General features: G+C 41.5%; 1 protein-coding gene across 5 annotated transcripts in view; it reads left to right on the top strand.

Moving 5' to 3' along the window:
- Positions 1 to 19051, top strand: part of LOC135111192 (membrane-associated guanylate kinase, WW and PDZ domain-containing protein 1-like) — a 254877-nt gene that overhangs the window by 120353 nt on the left and 115473 nt on the right. For all 5 annotated transcript variants that reach the window (XM_064024275.1, XM_064024276.1, XM_064024274.1 and 2 more), the window contains exon 5: positions 10209 to 10339. In XM_064024275.1, the coding sequence (XP_063880345.1) occupies positions 10209 to 10339 (131 nt within the window). The remainder of the gene's footprint in view (positions 1 to 10208; positions 10340 to 19051) is intronic.

Below are 19051 nucleotides of genomic sequence, written 5' to 3'. Positions count from 1 at the left end.
GCGCGACGCTTTTCACATCAACACCAACAGGAGCTTATTCATCGCACGCGTGAGTAGCTTAATAGTTAACAATCAGCGAGGAACGACACATGTGGTGCCTTTCATACCAGGGAGCCTCACAACACTGCCGAGCCCCAAACGTCGCACCTGTTAACATAGAGGCAAGGATTTTTGTGTTTGCTCATCGAGTGTACAGCGCAGGAGTCCCCCCAGCGTTCTTAATTATTAGACTTTCCCTTCCAGACTTCTTAGGCGTAAATTTTGTGTCTTGTATTAAGCCTTACGAGGAATAACTGCGGGAAATTAATACACAGTTAAAAATTCAAGCCGCTTACAGTCTCCGGGTAAGATAGGTAACTAAGAGCTTATATAAAGATAAAATAAAACTATCTAGAACGCCTCGCTCCATAAATATAAGGAAAGAGAAAGTCTAGTACTAAAGTCCACTTGATTTATTATATGAACGCTGAGAGTATCGACTTTTTGCTGCTAATCGTTTACCGGTGATGGAGTGAGATGGGGGAGGGTGTGGGAGGATGAGGGGTGAGGGCAGGCACTGTGTGAGGGGCTCTGGGTGGGGCTGAGTGGTGAGGTGAAGGGGTCCAGCGTGAGGATATGGTGGGGGACGAGTGGTGAGGGGGTCAAGGGTGGGCGGGTTAGGGGGTCTAGCCTGAGGATGTGGGGGGTGTGGGGAGCTCGAGGGATCGTCGAGGGAGCTTCAGAGTGACGAGTCAATAATCTCTCAGTCTACATGTGATGAAGCGTTTTTGTTTTACTACAGTGTGTGTGTGTGTGTGTGTGTGTGTGTGTGTGTGTGTTGTTTGTTTGTTTGTTTTTGTTCTTTGGTACGTGATCCCATCCTCTAGGAGATCGAGGGACACACACACACACACACACACACACACACACACACACACACACACACACACACGCGTTGACAAACACCCACTATTTCTCTCTGCTTGTTTTGTCTTTTCTTTTATATTTTTTTTTTGTATCTTGTATTTCTCTCTGTCTGTCTGTCTGTCTGTCTGATCGTCTGTCTGTCTGTGTCTGGAGGTAAATAATGTAACTAAAAGGATCACCACCACCACCACCACCACCACCACCACCACCACCACAGTAACAACAACAACAACAACACAGAATCAGTCACCGATAAGTATACCTCGCTCGGACGGTAATAATTTCAAGTTTTCACCAACGTAAGAAGTGGAAACGATACCAACCCCTTTAATCCGGTCCAGACAGTCTTCAGTAATCACCGTGCATCTTTCCCAAATCCCAGGTAAAGCCCTCTTAGTACACCTGCGTCTCGTAACCACCGCCGGGCTCTTTAAATTCACCACCTCAGTCTAGTTTGTCTTGTGGAGGAGCTTCAGTTTCTCCACACTCTATATAATCTTTACTTCACATTTTTGGTTTGCTTTTTTTGTGTTGGTAGTTTGGGATGATTAAATTTTGGTGTTACCTGCTCTTTGGTTTAAGTTATTCCTAGGACTGACTGACTGACTGACTGACTGATTACTTGACTGCTTGAATGATTGACTGAATTAACTGACATTGACTTAACGCGGTACAACAACGGGCTCACATGGCGATGGTAGTCATAATTAGCAGCACTTCATGTCATGTTGCAGTACCAAATAATCACTCAGGTCATGTGAATGGGAAAAGTTTGGAAAGTCAGATTGAAGAATATATACTATTACTCCTTCAGCTTGGAGTTCATTTGCTATCTTTCCTTACTCAGAGAAAGAAGTACTTAATGTATAGGTCCCCAAATTAGGGTTATCATGTTCCACTGAATAGTGTCTGGCAACCACATCTACGTATTGCGTCCTCAGTTTTTTATCTCAGTGTAAAGTTCTTCATTATTCCATCTATTTATTCATATTTATTTGGTTTATAAGCATTCTGAAATAACCTTATGACATCACTACTATTGGGATAAACTGTGCCAGCGTTCTTAGTAGGTAATCGTGTTTCAGTGGTAGTGATGATATTTGTAGACTTGTAGGCAAGCTGAGATTACAGACTCGTGCAGGTGTTGGCAAGCATGCAACCTGTGTTCGTTACGCGAGGCACTTGGCAACACGTGACTCAGTAACACTCAGCAAGATGATTATGCCTCTTAAGGATTGTACTCGGTCACGTGAGTATGACAGAGTTTGAATGGCGTCTTAGGGTCACGTGATGGTCGCTGCAAGAAACTGCGAGACCACTGGCTTGTGGGTGGCGACTTTCTGGCTGCTGCAAGGATTTATTCATGTTGATTTTTATTTTTCACTTACACAGTTCCCTTATTTATTTATTTATTTATTTTCTCTTCCTTTTTTCATTCAATTCTGTCATTCATCCATCAATTTTTAAGTGATTTATTCATTTAATCTCCTAATTCAATGAACAAATTCATTTATTAATGTTATTCATTAAATTTCTTATCTATCATCGTTTTCACTGGTTTTGTTTGTTCTGGAAAGACTGCTCGCTGCGTGGTACAGAATGTGATTGCAAATGGGGAGCTTTTGCTTTAGATATACAGCCAGAGCAATATCCGCCTCCACCAACACAGCCTGCCTCGTGTGGCGTCTCGGCGTGCAGTCTGCAGTCACGACTTAGCTTGACGTAGTGCGTAATTTGTAAACTGAAAATCATGAACCACGAATGGAAGCACCAATGGCTGGTTTATTGCGTTTCGCGCTGAGTCAGGAGCTTTTTGTATGCAAAATTAAATCAGCGCGGACGCTTATTGGATTTATTGTTGTAACAGTAGCATAAAATAATAAAATAACTATTATTTTTCTTGGTGAATTGCCTAAAGTGGTTCTCATAGAGCCCCTCTATTAATGGAAAGTATTCCAATTCCTAACAGCTTGAACATCCCGCACAAGCACACCCGCGCACGCTCACTAACAACGTGACAACTCGAGACGCGTGTGTTTGATGGAAATATATACAAGTATTTTGTTTTACAATTCCAACCGTGGGAAAAAACAAAGCTCAATGGTTCTTTATATCAGGCAGACTGTTATTGGACAGCCTCAGTTGTATCGCTTCCTGAAAGAAACAGAGGATTTAGTAATTTTCCAAGATAAAAAGGAGACCAAGGCGCTGCAACACAGCCTCAGGAGGAAAGCTTGCCAAGTGAGGGTACAAAAAAATGGAAACTTTCCAAGGAAGAGTACGGGTCATTTGATTCCCAAGTTGTCTTTCGCATTTTTTCGTGGAAGAGTCCAAATCGTAAGAAAGCTGAAAAACAGAATTAGTCATTGGAAGGAGTGAGGTTAAAGAGTTAGGACGAGTCCAGAGAGAGTCTGGAGTGAATTTTGCCCGAAAGAACAGCAACTGTGATAAAACCGGCAAAAGAGCTAGAATCAGTTTAAAGTGAGCAGTGAAAGACTAAACGATAACGATCAGTGAGGAGAATAAATCTGATTATCCAATTTTAAAAATGGGTTACTTGTGCGGAGCTGTCCTCGCCTCCTCACAGTACACGTAAGTTACTGTAGCCTTTATGGAAGCTATACTGTAGAACAAGCGTCTGGGGGCAAGACAAATCGTTGTAAGACGATGCAGCATACTAACTTTATTGAAGTCAAGAGTTGAGTTAGCAAGAGTTGAGATAAAAGACTTCTTGGTGGTGAAGGTCAATCCTAAGAGGAGTTGAGAGCAGCAAAGAAAAGGAAAAAGTTGAACTGAAGGTCACGCAGAGTTTAGTTTTTGAGGGATTATGGTCCTTTAGGTTTCTTGTTGAAAGGATCTGTCAGGCGGCTTACGCAGATATAGAGTAGAATAATTAGCATAAGACTGAACATCAATAAGAAAACGAGGGGAGCTGCGAGAAGCCACCAGTCCTACACGTGGCAGTCCCTGTATGAAAGCTGCCTATTCCCTCCGATCACTTTCATCCATAAATTTGTAGAATAACGAAAGTAAAACGAAACTTACGCAACAGGACATTCATTTCCCATACAAAAATAAAAGAAAAGACGGACTCTGATGAATAAACTAATATTTATTCACCCTTTGGTCTTCGTCACTTACTCTTTCTTAACCTTTTCATTTTCATAGCCATTGCATGTTTGTTTATAATCCCTATCTATTTGTTTTTCCCTTGGCTTTTGCAATACTCGTAATATCTAAGAAGGAGTAGAGACAAAAAGATATCGTTCTACTTAGACTGATAATACTGACTCTAATGCTTGACGCTGGGCAGACGGTCACAACAGCAGCAGAATAATTGGAGTAACCCCTTAATCACCCAGAGTTGAAGCTTCAATTAAACTATCGAAACAATAGAACCTTTGAAACTTTGGTACGAATCACTTTGAATTAAGAGATCAGCTTGATGTATTTTAAGTCTCTCTCTCTCTCTCTCTCTCTCTCTCTCTCTCCTCTCTCTCTCCTCTCTCTCTCTCTCCAACACATGACCGTGACTGCAGTAAATCAGGGAAAACGTGAAAACAATAGAAATAAATCAGTCATTCAAGTTTGAGAGCAAATGTCGAGTATTGAGAGAGAGAGAGAGAGAGAGAGAGAGAGAGAGAGAGAGGAGAGAGAGAGAGGAGAGAGAGAGAGAGAGAGAGAGAGAGAGAGAGAGAGAGAGAGAGAGAGAGAGAGAGAGATCGGAAATAAGTGCTGGTATATTTATCATTCTATTTTTTACACCACTTTTGGTTTTTTTCCTCCTCGTTCTTATTTTTCCTTTCCTTATTTCTTTTTTTCTACTTTACTCCTCCTCCCTCGGATATAAAACCATTTTTATTTACCTATTCCAACCATTACAACTCCACTTCTCCTATTCCTCCCATTCTTTATTTGCCTTTTTGCCTAACCCTCTACATATATGAATAATTTTATATGGCTAGTTATCATCACCTGTTCTCTTTATTTCTCATTGTAATCAGTACATTTATCGTCAGAAGTAGAGAATAATTTGCACTCACTTCCTCTTAATGTCGATCTTAGTGTAGTCATCAGATCTGCCAACAATCTCCTTATAAAACCTTACAGGTAATAAAATCTTAAGAAAGTAAGAAAATAAGTGAAAGTTCAAGAAATCTCTGCTTGTAACTTACCTAATTCCACCTATCATCTCCATCCATAATTTTACCTAGTCTTTTAAAAGCTCCGTAATCACTCAGCACTAACAACCTGATTACTGAGGCCATTTCCACTCATCCACCACCGTATTTGAAAACCAATCCCTTCCTTCCTCTTTTTTAAATTTAACTTTCATCAATTCTTAGCCCATTATTTTCTACCTCAATTACTGATCCTGAGAATTTAGTACCCGTCACTCTTGTTATATTTCCTATACCGCTTAAAGAACTCTATCAGCGCCCCATTTAACCTACGTAGTATGTCTTAGCAGTTCAGAAGGCGAGATAGAGGGTAAAACTTAAAAATAGTGCAAGTGAGTCTGGTGTGATTCAGCTATTGACCACAGCAGTACCTTCCTCAGATTCCCTCGGTCCCTCGCGCCGTGCTGGGGACACTCCGCTAAATCAGGCGAGAAACGCAGCCGGGGGAAGAGGTAGAATGATTGGGTTAGGGGATTGGAGTCGTGAATTAGGTGCTATGCGTCTCTCTCTCTCTCTCTCTCTCTCTCTCTCTCTCTCTCTCTCTCTCTCTCTCTCTCTTGAATGAATCACTGGGACAAAATCACTGATACAATAAATAACTCAATATTTTAGCAACATACGTCGGTCAGATATTGCCACACAGATGGATGTTTTCTGTTTTGTAATCATTCTTAATATGTCGAGATCTTGTAGTCCTGTAAGTTACACTCTTGTAAATTTAAGCAATCCCCTCACAGGAATTCTTGTTGTTTTCTCCTTGTTTTCTCATGTTATGCTATAGAGAAGGTTAGGAAGAGCCATATTTATTATTATTATTATTTTTTTTTTCAACTTTTACTGATTATTGCCCCAAAATCTGTCGTAACTGTCTGTTCTTCCCTCCGTTTTCTTCAGATTTTTATATTTGTACCCCCTCTCTTCCTTCTTGCGGGGACTGTCTTTCAGGCTCTGAGATTTGTTTCTCCCTCACTTTCCTTTCAAGACTTAGTTTTTTTCTCATATTCTTGGACTTCTTTACCCCTTTCCTTCCTTTTTTTCCTTTCTTCAAACGTTTAAATTTGTTTCTCTGTCTTTCCCCTACACGTTCAGACTCAGCGATTTTTCCTCTCTTATTTTCCCTCACCCATGTTACTTTTTACATACTTGGATTTATTTATCTTCTCTCTTTCCCCAACTTTGCATGTTTCGTCATCAACCACCTCTTCTCCTCTCCACCTCAGCATTACCACGACAAGCGCACACCTCGAGCAAGTCCACACATTTAAACACATGATATACGTGAAAGGTTCTTATGCGTTTTGTGTTTCCGGCTCCCCTTCCTCTAATCAGATCACGGCGCACCGGTGAGGGTCTCGGCGGTAATAGAATAACGTACCTTCCTCCTACTTGGCTAATTTGATGTACTACTTACGTGATACTGTGCCGTACAGACCGTTCTTTGGGCCAGACAGTGGAAGTAGCAATGGGAGGAATGCTAACCACGCGTACTGTATATATACTCATACACAGACTCCTCTCTCTCTCTCTCTCTCTCCATCAAACATATTACTTCCTCTTCACCCAGAAAGTCTTCACCACTACACTTCTACACTATATCTTACTGCTACGAAAATTTTCACATTCTAAACACTGACTTTCTTTAAACTGCTCTTCATACTTGTTATGCTTCACCTGACTGACCTGTAGCGCGTCAGAAAGAATACACTTAAATACAGTTACTCTAAGAAGCAATGTCGTAAGTCCAGTGAATCTTGCGTGTACAAATTGGATGGGTGTTAGAGTACATCGGCAAATGAACGACTTCACCTCAGCTCCGTAAAAATCAGTGTTATAGGTGTGATGGGTGTTAAATGTTCCCTAATACGGTTTCATTTTATATTTTGAAACCTGTAGGATATAACATCACCTTTATATGAAACCGCGTACAAAATAGAGAGAGAAAAAAAAAGACAATTTCAAGCAACGTTACGAAATGCTGAACATGAAATCCCTTCTTTTACGTATTCACTCTTTTCATATAGGAATGTAAGTATGAAGAAGTACAATAAATAACACAGAGTAGCGTACTCGTGTAACAGGAGCTACAGGGACACCGTAGATGTAGCGTGGCGGGGATTAATATTTCATTGTGCTGGTATTTAGTATCCCTTCGCCGCCGTGCTCCATAGAAAACCTACTCAAAAAGGCAGGGGTGGCTGTGAGATTTTTTTAATAAAGAGAAGGGGATGATACCTGTATGTTGAGGGCTTCGTTTGGTGTGTGTGTGTGTGTGTGTTTGTTAGGTCTCGCGTCTACACACACACACACACACACACACACACACACACACACACACACACACACACACACCCTTCCTTCCTTCCTTCCTTCCTTCCTTCCTTCCTTCCTTCCTTCCTTCCTTCCTTCCTTCCTTCCTTCCTTCCTTTCTTCTTCATTATTTACTTATTTCCATCAACACATCCGCCCCATCTGTACATTCCCTTCTTCTTTCTTATTCCTTGTTTCTCTCGTTCCTTTCTTCTCCTCATTCTTCCTTTACGCTTCCCCTCCCAGCATGCATCTTTCATAGCCGTGTGTCTTACTTGCTCTGTTCACTCCGCTCTGGCAGAGAGGCGACAGTAGGAGACGATACAGGATACAGGATACGGGAGAGAGAGAGAGAGAGAGAGAGAGAGAAAGGAGAGGAGAGGAGAGGTAGGGAGAAGAGGGGAGAGGATTCGGATGGAGGTGGAATACAGAGGGAAGGTAGTGGAGAGATTAGGGATACAGGAGGCTTGGGCAGAGGAAAGGGAGGGTAAGGAGTCCAGCACCTTGATCCTTTTTCCCTCCTGACGGCGATAGTGGCGCGGCAGATCGTTTTAGCTGACTTCCTCATCTGAATTTTTGAAAGGCTCCTCCGCGGCGGCTCCTTTTATATTCGTGGCCGCGTGTTCCAAATCCTTATGGCGTGTGTGGCTGGCTGGGTGGGTTGGTGTGTGGCTGGTTAGTGGGTTACCTCCCTAGCAATACTTTCCTCCTCTTGTTGTCTCTTGTAGGCGAAGGAAGCAAAAAAAAAAAAAAGTAAAGTTTTTGGGTGTAATGGAAATTCCTCCCACGAGTCAGAGCAGAGGTTAGTCCAGTTAACATTCCGCCTTGGTAACTTGCTGGTCTGACTTACTGGAATTGTCTGTGTGTGTCTGTGTGTGTGTGTCTGTATAGGGATTATAAGGAGCCTCCTGCTGCTGCGTCTTTATGGCTTCTGCTAGTCCTCATGAAGCAGGGAAGGCAGATTAGTCAAGTCTCACTACGTATATCCAATTACCCTTGCAATACCCAATTATATCAGCAACGAAATGACGGAACCTCCATAGCGAAATTACGAAGTCTGCTCCGCTCTTCCTCTCCGTCAGCATGTAATGTATTCAGTGAATCTCTGTAGGGACTCCCGGGAAATATGGAAGTCTCTCATCGAAGGGGTTTTTATGCCGTTTAGATTACGGTCCAGCGAAGAGGAAAGGGAAATATGACCTGAGGATTATTTTTAACGGAGTATTCCCTTAACTCAGCGCGGTAAAGATTCGTTTTCTTTGCGGCGCGGCGGGGAACAGAGAGAGAGAGAGAGAGAGAGAGAGAGAGAGAGAGAGAGAGAGAGAGAGAGAGAGAGAGAGAGAGAGAGAGTTTTCCCGTATAAAGTTCTGGAAAGAGGCTGTCTTGGATCGTTGCTCAGTTTAAGCGTGGAGGTATTGAGGCTGAGCATTAGGCGGGGACGGAGGGACGGACAAGCGGATGGACGAAAACAATTGGGAAGAATTTCTGGTGATTCCTCGAGGTCATTAGCCTTCCATTAGTGTTTCTCTATTTGTTTTTTTACTTTACCATTACGAAGACAGGATTAGGGATAAAGGAAAATGTGTTGTTTTTTTTAATGAAAGGTACTTACGGTCTTAACATGCACGTAACAAGAGGATATTAAGACTCGAGTTGGGAAGATTCAGAATAGTTATATGTTTATCGCGTGTATACTGAATAACTCGCAAAAAAAGAGAAAACATGAGCTACAGACGTGTTTCCCTTAAAAGGTCGTTTTTGAAGAAAGTGGAGGTAATATTAGTGGTTTATAAAAGGGAAAGAGACGAGAAAAGGAGACAAACGAACACACACACACACACACACACACACACACAGGTTCTATTAATTTTTGCCATCATTCATGCACCACGTCGCGCCAATAACTCCATAACAGCGTAAATGACGTGCATAATAGTGGAAGGCAAAAAGGACAGAGCAGGTTTATTACGGCATTCAGTTAATCGTAAATAAAATGATGGCGGCACAGAGCAGGACGGGAAGGTCTGATATATCGTTGGTGATAATTTAGTTATGGATTCCGCGTTTTAGAGTCTTGATTTATATTAAAGACAAAAATACGTTCATTAGGCAAAAGTAAGGATAAGTATGTGTTTCTCTTAATGAAATAGAGGAAAGATCACTCAGTTTAATTTCTAATTGATAATAAAAAAGGTGTTACGTCTATGTATGTTGGTGGACGCACTGGCAAGTAAGTCGACTGTCTGCCTTGTGTCATAGGAACGGTTGGTAGCACTGCCAGTTCGTATCCTCGGTTGGTAGCACTGCCAGTTCGTATCCTCGGGTGTGTTGCGTTTTTCAGATACATTCTATGTCTTTTTGAACTTCTCATCTCTTTTAAGTAATGCTTGAAGCACACACGATGTTCAGTATATTTGGTGAATTGTTTTATTTTCTCATATGACATACATCTTCAGCCATTATCTCATCACCGACAGATATGAAGCTCCGAACCCTTATCTGAACAGCAGCTTTAGTGATTCAGGCCTGCCACTACCAGCATGTGACTGACTTCTGGTTTTCATGTTTCACGGGTTACAATCCATATTCTAACAAAAAACCTTGACACGACTTTTGACTTTTTACATTGTGACTCAATTTCAGGGAGATGTCATGCTGGGTGTAGTCAGCCAAATTAGTAATAGTTGCGGATGTCACCAGCAGTGTTCCTTGTTAACCTGAGTAATTAAATCCTTACTGGTGTCCTGTTTCCTAATTGTGTTGCGGCACACTCTCCTCGCTGCCTCGCCCCACCACCGCCTCTCCCTCCCACAGGAATTGGCGTGTACGTGTCCCGGGTGGAGCAGGGCGGGCCGGCGTGGCGGGCGGGGCTCAGGCCGGGGGACCTGCTGCTGGCTGCCGACAACACCAACTTCTCGTCCGTCACACACGCCGAGGCCATCGCTGTGAGTAACCCATTGTCAGCGCTGACTGCCGCCGCTGATGTTGGTGCCGCTGCTACAGCTGCTGCTGCTCTTGCTGCTTCCTCATTCTATTTTCCTTGCTGTGGTTTTCCCATAAAGGTGACATAATCACCTTGGTGGACTTGCTCTCTGCATTGTTTGTGTGTTGGTGTGCTTGTTTGGTGTGCCGTGACTGCTGACCGCTGAGCGCCGCGCCTCAAGGAAACCGCCTTGTCGCTGATTTTTTCATAGGACATAAAAGATCTAGTTTTATCCTCTTTCTTTTTAATCCTCCTCCTCCTCCTCCTTCTCCTCCTGCCCCCTCTTCCCGCTCCTCCTCATGCCCGTCTTCCTCCTCCTGTCACACACCCTGCTCTGCAGATTCCATATTCTATCATAAAATGAAAATTCAGTGCGGATATGTATTTTTGATTTAGCCAACCACTAGTCAAACCCTGAACCTCTTAGGCCTGTCTCTCCATGTTGCTTGCTGATCAAGTGTTGTCTAGTCATGTTTACTTACCTTACACTCAAACAGAGATCAATGCCTAGGTCCTGCTCCCTCCAGTCCTCCCACTCCTCCCCTTAGTCACCCCAGACTCCATTCCCGCCAGCCCTCTCGTCCTCCCCCTCCCATTTTAGTCCGTCCCTCCCCCACTTTGCCGTCTAGGAACATTGTAATCGTAAGGCTAGTTTGTAATCTGGGGAAATGTATATTTGAACCTAGACCCCTGATTGGATTGTGTTCCTCCTGCCCAGGCTATCTTGGTGAGTAATGCACCCACACAAAACCCCCCCTTCGCTGTGATTGGCTGGCTGTGTGTGATGACGTGGATGGTGACGTGGTGATGGGTGACGTGATGATGGGTGAGTAGTTTATGTTCGGTGAGTCTGTCTGTCTGTCTGTCTGTCTTTTCTTTCTTCTTTCTTTTTTTTTCTTTTACTTCTTTCCTCGTTCTCATTTTTTTTTCTTTCTGTCTGTTGATGTCAGTTGGTGAGTCAGTTTCTCTCTCTCTCTCTCTCTCTCTCTCTCTCTCTCTCTCTCTCTCTCTCTCTCTCTCTCTCTCTCTCTCTCTCTCTCTCTCTCTCTCTCAAGTCTGTCAGAGCCTCCAGCTATTGACTGACTGTTCTGAAAATACCCATCTTGCCTGTTCACAAAGGAAGACTTTTAGTTATTTTTCTGTTATTTTTCTGTACATAACCTCATCATCCTGCTTCCCCATTTAGCTCTTCCTTTAACTTTCATCTCCTCTCCCCATCTCTCTCTCTCTCTCTCTCTACCTCATATTAATCATCCAGTCTCTCCTGTCTTGTTTTTTTGAGTTTTCCTTCTTTCTTTTCCCCTTAGTTTTCTTTATTTACATTCATGTTATTTAATTGCCATCTATATAACATCCTTTCCTCAACTTTTTACTCCGTCTAGTATTCTCTCTCTCTCTCTCTCTCTCTCTCTCTCTCTCTCTCTCTCTCTCTCTCTCTCTCTCTCTCTCTCTCTCTCTCTCTCTCTCTCTCTCTCTCTCTAGATACGAGTATATGTTTAATGACCTTCCCGTAAGGCCACAAGCTTCTTAGGCTAGCCCAGAAAATTTTATGTATTGTATGTATGTACCATGTATGTACACGTAAGGTATATGTTTCCCCAGATTCAAAATTGTAGCTCCGTAATAATATGGTATGGTATTTGTATGTGTGTGTGTGTGTGTGTGTGTGTGTGTGTGTGTGTGTGCAATGATGATGCGTTTTCTTTGTTCTTGTTTTCGTCTTCTCTCTTCCTCCTGTCTTCCTCCTCCTCCTCCTCCTCCTCCTCCTCCTCCTCCTCCTCCTCCTCCTCCTCCTCCTCCTCCTCCTCCTCCTCTTCTTAATTTCCTTTCCTTTTCTTCATTCATAATTGTTTTTTTTCTCTTTTTTCTCCTTATCATCGTCATCCTACGTGTGTGTGTGTGTGTGTGTGTGTGTGTGTGTAATAGAAGGAAGTATGAAAAAAATGTAGGTAGTGGTGGTGGTGGTGATGTTGTTGTTGTTGTTGTTGTTGTTGTTGTTGTTGTTGTCAGAATATTTAGCTATAACTTTTTTATTGTTTATTTTTATAGAATGACGGATAACAGTTATTGTTTTCCTCTCGATAAGTGTGGAAAGTTATATTTTTGTTGTTGTTGTTATTGTTGTTGTTGTTGTTGTTGTTGTTGATGTTGTAGCAGCTTTGATTAACTGCTAGTGATTGATTGGTGTTTTGTGGACCTGATCATCAATGTCTTGGTTGTTATCACCACAATTATCATCATCATCATCATTATTATCATCATCATAATTGTTGTGTTGTTCATGTAATTGCTGTTGTTGTAGATGATGTTTAATGATGATGTAGCTGTTGTTGTTGTTGTTGTTGTTGTTGTTGTTGTTGTTGTTGTTGTTACAATTATTGCCAATAAAGGTGATGGTGGTTGTGGTAGTAGTGGTGGTGGTGGTGATGTGCGCTTCATATCACAATCACCCTACATAATGAACAATGATGTCCACACCACACCTCCACGATGATGATGGCAACAATTGCTTCATCATGTAGCATTATGAAGTGTACCATTTATATACTGTATAATAATTTTAATGTATCTTAAGTTTTGAAGTGCAAGTGCTAAGTATCTCCATGACCTTTGAAAATAGTCATGGTGAGAGAACAAAGCGTTTCTGAACACACACACACACACACACACACACACACACACACACACACACACACACACACACACACACAAACACACACACACACACACACACACAAGACCAAATAACCCTCTCCTCCCGCCGTCCACTCTTCCAAGACGCCGCTCATCGCTTTCTGAGTCGCCTTCGAAGCACGCAACTCAACCACTTGATTAAATTTGCCTTCGGTTTAGTCAGGGTTGCTGCCAATACCTCCCTCCCCTTCCTCTCTCCTCTCCCTGCTCTAAACTACACCAGGCAAGGATGATGATGTAATTAATAGGAGAAGGAGGGGAGGAGGAAAGGGAGAGTAGAAGGAGGGAATAGTGGAAGTAGTTGATTTGATAGCGAAGAAGGAAGAGGAGGGGACCAAGAAAGAAAGAAAATGAAGCTTTAGGAGATGCAGGAGGAAAAAAAAAGAGATAAATTGGATTAACATGAGAAAGAAAACAATAGGAGAGGAGAGAGAGAAAGAAAAAAAAATGGAAATCTACGTAAATTACTAACGTTTCATGAACTGTATTGGTCTTTGAAGAGATAATATTTTACCATTATAAGAGCTACGGGGCCTTATATTGAGAGTAACACAACCAGTGGCTTCCGGTAATCAGTGTAGTGGCGGGAGGGCGGCTGGGAAAAGGGGAAGCGACCTTGGATGGCAGGGGGGCGGCTGAGGAAAGGGGAAGGAACCTCGGATGGCGGCTTTGTGGTGACCATAGACACGCAAAGGGGTTTAGAGGGAAGGTCGTGGTGAGAGCTCGACCGTCTAAGCCCTCGCTCCGACGCTTAACCTTTCCCGGTCTGACATACGAGTTTAAACCTTCCTGCAGAGGCGAGGGATTTAGAATAATGAAGTTAGTGTTGTGTGTTCCAGCATATTGTCATTCCGTGCTGTACAGTTTTTAGTTTTCTTCCGTAATGGTGATATACGTCTAGTTTTCAAGGTATTATTTGAGTTCTAAGAAATTCTATTGTAAATTGGTTACCTTTTTATTCCGGCGAGAGGAGAGACCCAGATGGAAGTAATTTCTTTTGTGATAGGGTCCTCGAGATGATCCGATTTTCTCGCAAGTGTTGAGTTTTTCTTTTCTCTTGCTAGAGGAAGATTTCGCTTTGTCACTGACCACTTGATCCCTGGTAGGAGTTTCTGTTATTTATTTTCAGTTTGTTGGGCAGAGTTTATTACTTAGCTGTTGAATATTTTATTTAACGAAGTTGCTGTGGAATAAAGTTCATTTGCAGCATTTCGCTACACGCCCGGCTATAATCTTTTAGAAACTAGAGTTTATTGAAACAGCTGCTCGGTAATCTGATCTCGTATTTACGTCTGTTTCGAATTTATATTAAGCATTTCTGTTCATATCCAGAGTTGATTTTAACGTTTATCAAAAATTCCACAGCAGTGCAAACATTTATTGGGCGCTGCTACACCTGGCGGCGCAGACGTAAAGCGAAAATCAGGATGAAAATGTGTGCAGAAACCTGTATCTTGTATATTTAATTGTTATTCTTGAAGCATTGTATTCCATCCTTTATGCATATAGTAATTACTTTCACTACACGTCAAAGTCAAATGCAGACTTTGTATATTATTATTTACAAGAGACCTGTGAAAAATACCTTCATTAAATGGATCTCGTCATGCTATCTGACTTATTTTGTAATATCATTTAACTTGCCGGATGTATCAGTATAATTTAATAATATAAGTTAAATAACATTAAATTCAGTTGAAATTTCGAAAACAACAAAAACTAAAATTGGTAAATAACTTTGTGAGGAAATGCAGTTTGAAAATGTAGTGAAGATAATTTTTAGATGCAAGCTGTTAAAAGATTTGCGTCGATATTCCCACCTAGCAGTGCACTTCTGCACTGTAACTGTCATCTCTGTCAATTCCCTCCACCTTCTCTTCCTTGTATATATATATATATATATATATATATATATATATATATATATATATATATATATATATATATATATATATATATATATATATATATATATATATATATATATATATATATATATATATATATATACAAAGAGAGAGAGTATATATATACAGAGAGAGAGAGAGAGAGAGAGAGAGAGAGAGAGAGAGAGAGAGAGAGAGAGAGAGAGAGAGAGAGAGAGAGAGAGAGAGAGAGAGAGAGAGAGAGAGAGAGAGAGAGAGAGAGAGAGGTCATGCGAGTATATTACAAATGTGACATGATTATATTTTCAACCTCTTTATCCAGGAATGTCCAGAGCTGAGATAAATAAGCCATTCTCACAATAGTCAAGGATGAAGACTTTTCATAATGAATAAAAAATACAAATGGGTATGTTTTGATCGACGTTAAAAGATAAATGATCCATTCTAACAATAGCTGCACATTATATAACATGTTCCTTATGAATAAAAAAAAAAAAATAAGAATGCAGCTTTTACGATCGATGTAAAAAAAGATAAAACTTCACTTATTGACGTCATATTTTGCTCTGGCCATTTTTCTCCCTGTCCTGGTGATTAATTGAGGCTCGTCGCTACTTTGACCTAATCACCATTAATCAAATTACCGCTAAAGTTTGTGTCGCCCTCAAATTAAGCCATTTCTTTGATGCAAGGCTGCCCGCTCCTTCATTACGCAAGTCACTAGAAAATTCCCCTTGTAAAACTGGACTTGACGTTCCTCCGTTACTCACACGGGAACGAAGGGAAGGAGGAATGGGAAGTGGGTACAAAATAGGAGTAGGAGACAATTTATTAGAAAAAGCAGGAATACAGAAACAACAGGGTGCTTGATCATTTAGTTCCGTTGCAGTGTAGTAGTTGTCATGGTTCCCTCCTGCAACGCGCCATTTTGAAAGTAGAAATTGTAGTCGTTAGATTTCTTTTAATTCAACACACAAAATCACACGGAGTCCTTCAGATTGCTTTGTTGTTAGCGCCACACGATCTTGTTCTTTTCATCGTATTTGCTTTTTATTTTCGGTGAGTTTCTCGTGGTCGGTGTCTCTCATTCCTTTAAAATCCCTACGACTTCATTATCATGTTGGAAGGGAGTTTTTATTCAGTAGGGAGTAAAAATCAAGAATACTTTTCTCTCAGTCTCTATTCTGATTGACGAGATTAATGGTGTAGCACGTCGCGGCAACACTTCAGCGATTCATGCCCCTAATGGGAGGATGAAGATTATTGTACCGGGTATTCAAGAAGGGACCTCATTAATGATGTAGTGTTGATTTGCTTGATGGTGCCATGTACTCGCTGGTCTTCGCTATGAGTTGAAATATTATGTATGAACCCAATGCAGTCAGTGTCTTTTACCTAGTGGCGTTAATTGTAAGAGTAATATAAATCAGAAGAAAAAAATCATTCACGCCACAGTTGTTTACATAAAATGGGTGATGGATTTTTTGAGGCAGTGACACAAAGAGGACAAAGCGAGAGGAGTGTGTGACCCAAACACTTGTTACATATTAAACGAAAAGTCTTACATTTAAAAAAGGACAGCTTTTTTTTTTCAACATCTTTCATTATGAGATGGAGAAAATATAGAAACACCAGTTAAAAAAAAAAAAAAGAAAAAGAAAAAGAAAAGAAAAAGAGGGATATCATTATTCTGACATATTCGAATTATAACATCGAAAAACTTTAGCTCCTTTTTCACCATCGAGAATCCACCAATGAAAGGAGTCGCTGTTGGAGTCGCTCCCAAGCACCCACCAATCATAGCCGTCCCTGAGGGTGCAGTCCATACCGGGCAGCCAATGAGTGACGAGTCTCCAGAGAGAGTAAGGGGAGGAGGAGGTTCTTAGTCGTCAAGTTAGTCTGAACGAACTTTGAGTATAGAGAAAAGCGAGAGAAAATTTCTTTCTTAGGTGCTTCCTTCGTAAAAATTTAGGGAGTGGCTGTCAAAATATCTTACAAGCACTCTCTCTCTCTCTCTCTCTCTCTCTCCTCTCTCTCTCTCTCTCTCTCTCTCCTCTCTCTCTCTCTCTCTCTCTCTCTCTCTCTCTCTCTCTCTCTCTCTTTCTCTTTCTCTTTCTCTTTCTCTTTCTCTCTCTCACACACACACACACACACACACACACACACACACACACACACACACACACACACACACACACACACACACACACACACACACACACACACACACACACACACACACACACACACACACACACACACACACACACACACACACACACACACACACACACACACACACACACACACACACACACACACACACACACACACACACACACACACACACACACACACACACACACACAGGGGGGCAAGAGAAAAAAATAATAAAGAAAATCGAAATATTAAAAAAGAACCAAAACAGTGAAAAAGGAAAAAGGAAAGCAAATGAAAGAAAAGAAAAAGAACCGAAAGACTTAAAAAAACAGAGGAGAACAGATGAAAGAAGAGAAGAGGCAGGCGAAGCAAGAGGAATATGAATAGGTGCAAAAAGGAAGTCGGAAAAATCTTCATCCGAACAGTAATTGGCGGAATTGTGGGTCTTCAGAAGCGAGACATTAATTATTCACCAACATAAATAAGACGTCTTGAGTAACGGGAATGTATATCAGCATCACCAAATGCAAAGATAACATATTCCTTTCACCCCCCCTCCTCTCCTCCTTTCAATTCCCACACTCAATTTTCCGTCTTCACATTTTTTTTTTCCCTCTGGCTCACTCTCCCTTTCCACGTCTGCATCCTTTACTTTCCCTCTCTTATCCCTTCCCCTTTTACTCCACCGTACCGTCATTCCCTCCCTCCCTCCCTCCTCGCCCAGTAAGGAGGGAAGTCGTTAACAGTCGGTATCGAAAAACAAACTCCCGGAAAACAGACTCGTTAGAGCTTTTAATCCCCACTGAATTTCGGACTCAAGAACCCAAGATCTTAAGGTTAATGTTGATGCATTGCTTATTGGTTCACAAAGCCGTGGATCAGTGCCACAACTTGGTGCTTGCTCGTGATTTTACTTAAAGGGTAGGTTATGTACGCTGTTTACTTGTTTTTCCTGAGTATTCAAAGCAAGGCAGTGATGGGCAGATGATTATTCTACTGGTGGTCTTTTGTCTTGAGGTAGTGTCGTGTGGTGCCGGTCGAGGTACTGTACAGAAGACTCTGGTATAAGAAATGCATGAAAACAAAGGAAAACTGATGAACTAATATGCCAGTATGGGAAAGAGTTATATCTTCAGGTAAAAAAGTATTCCGACACACGTACAAGTTTCCGTTTTCATCACTCAGGCTTATACCAGGTTGAAGTTTTCTCAATAGTATGTGTTTAGTGCTTTTCATTGTCTTTTTTTTTTCATTAAGAGGGTATTTGTATCTAATCTTACGTATGTATGCATGTTTATGTATAATATTACTACCTGAGCTTTTTTTTTCTCTCTTTCTGTTTACTAACAATTTCTACGACCATTTCTTCAGTTTTCTCCTCTCTTTCTCGTTCCAAGCGTCAAAAATAGACACATAAAAAACGGGAGACATCGATGAAACACGTACGTACCTCCGCCAGCCCCATACGGTGCTATAAAATGTGATATTCTCCGCAGACTTGTACGGAATGCGGCAGACATCCCCCGTAGCTTTGTGTCGCGGGGAAATCTTACGGTGACTGAAAAAAATCCTTGATCCGCATACATTTCCATCTACGCCGCACAATGTCATCAGCAGCGCCACCTCGGATCCCGCGCCTCTTTGAAATCCTTTGTGAAGTTCGTGGTTATATTTTATTTGTATTCGTATTTTTTTTTTCATTTTTATCCTCGAAGTTTTGGAGGGAAGGTTAGGTTAGGTGGCTGAGCTTAATTTACGTTGGGTTAGGTTCCTCCTCGTCTCCACTGAAAGTTAGGTTAGGTTAGATTAAATTACGTTAGGTTAGGTTAGGTTAGGTACCTCCTCTCTCCACTGTATTCATTGTCAAACAGAAAACGTGAAACTCTGGCTCGGGAAATTCTGTCCCCTTTTTCATCCTTCCTAGTGTGTGTGTG

The sequence above is a fragment of the Scylla paramamosain genome, chromosome 21, assembly GCF_035594125.1.
Source record: "Scylla paramamosain isolate STU-SP2022 chromosome 21, ASM3559412v1, whole genome shotgun sequence".
Classification (NCBI taxonomy): domain Eukaryota; kingdom Metazoa; phylum Arthropoda; class Malacostraca; order Decapoda; family Portunidae; genus Scylla; species Scylla paramamosain.
Note: the sequence above shows the minus strand (reverse complement) of the source record. Positions and strands in the feature narration are given on the sequence as shown.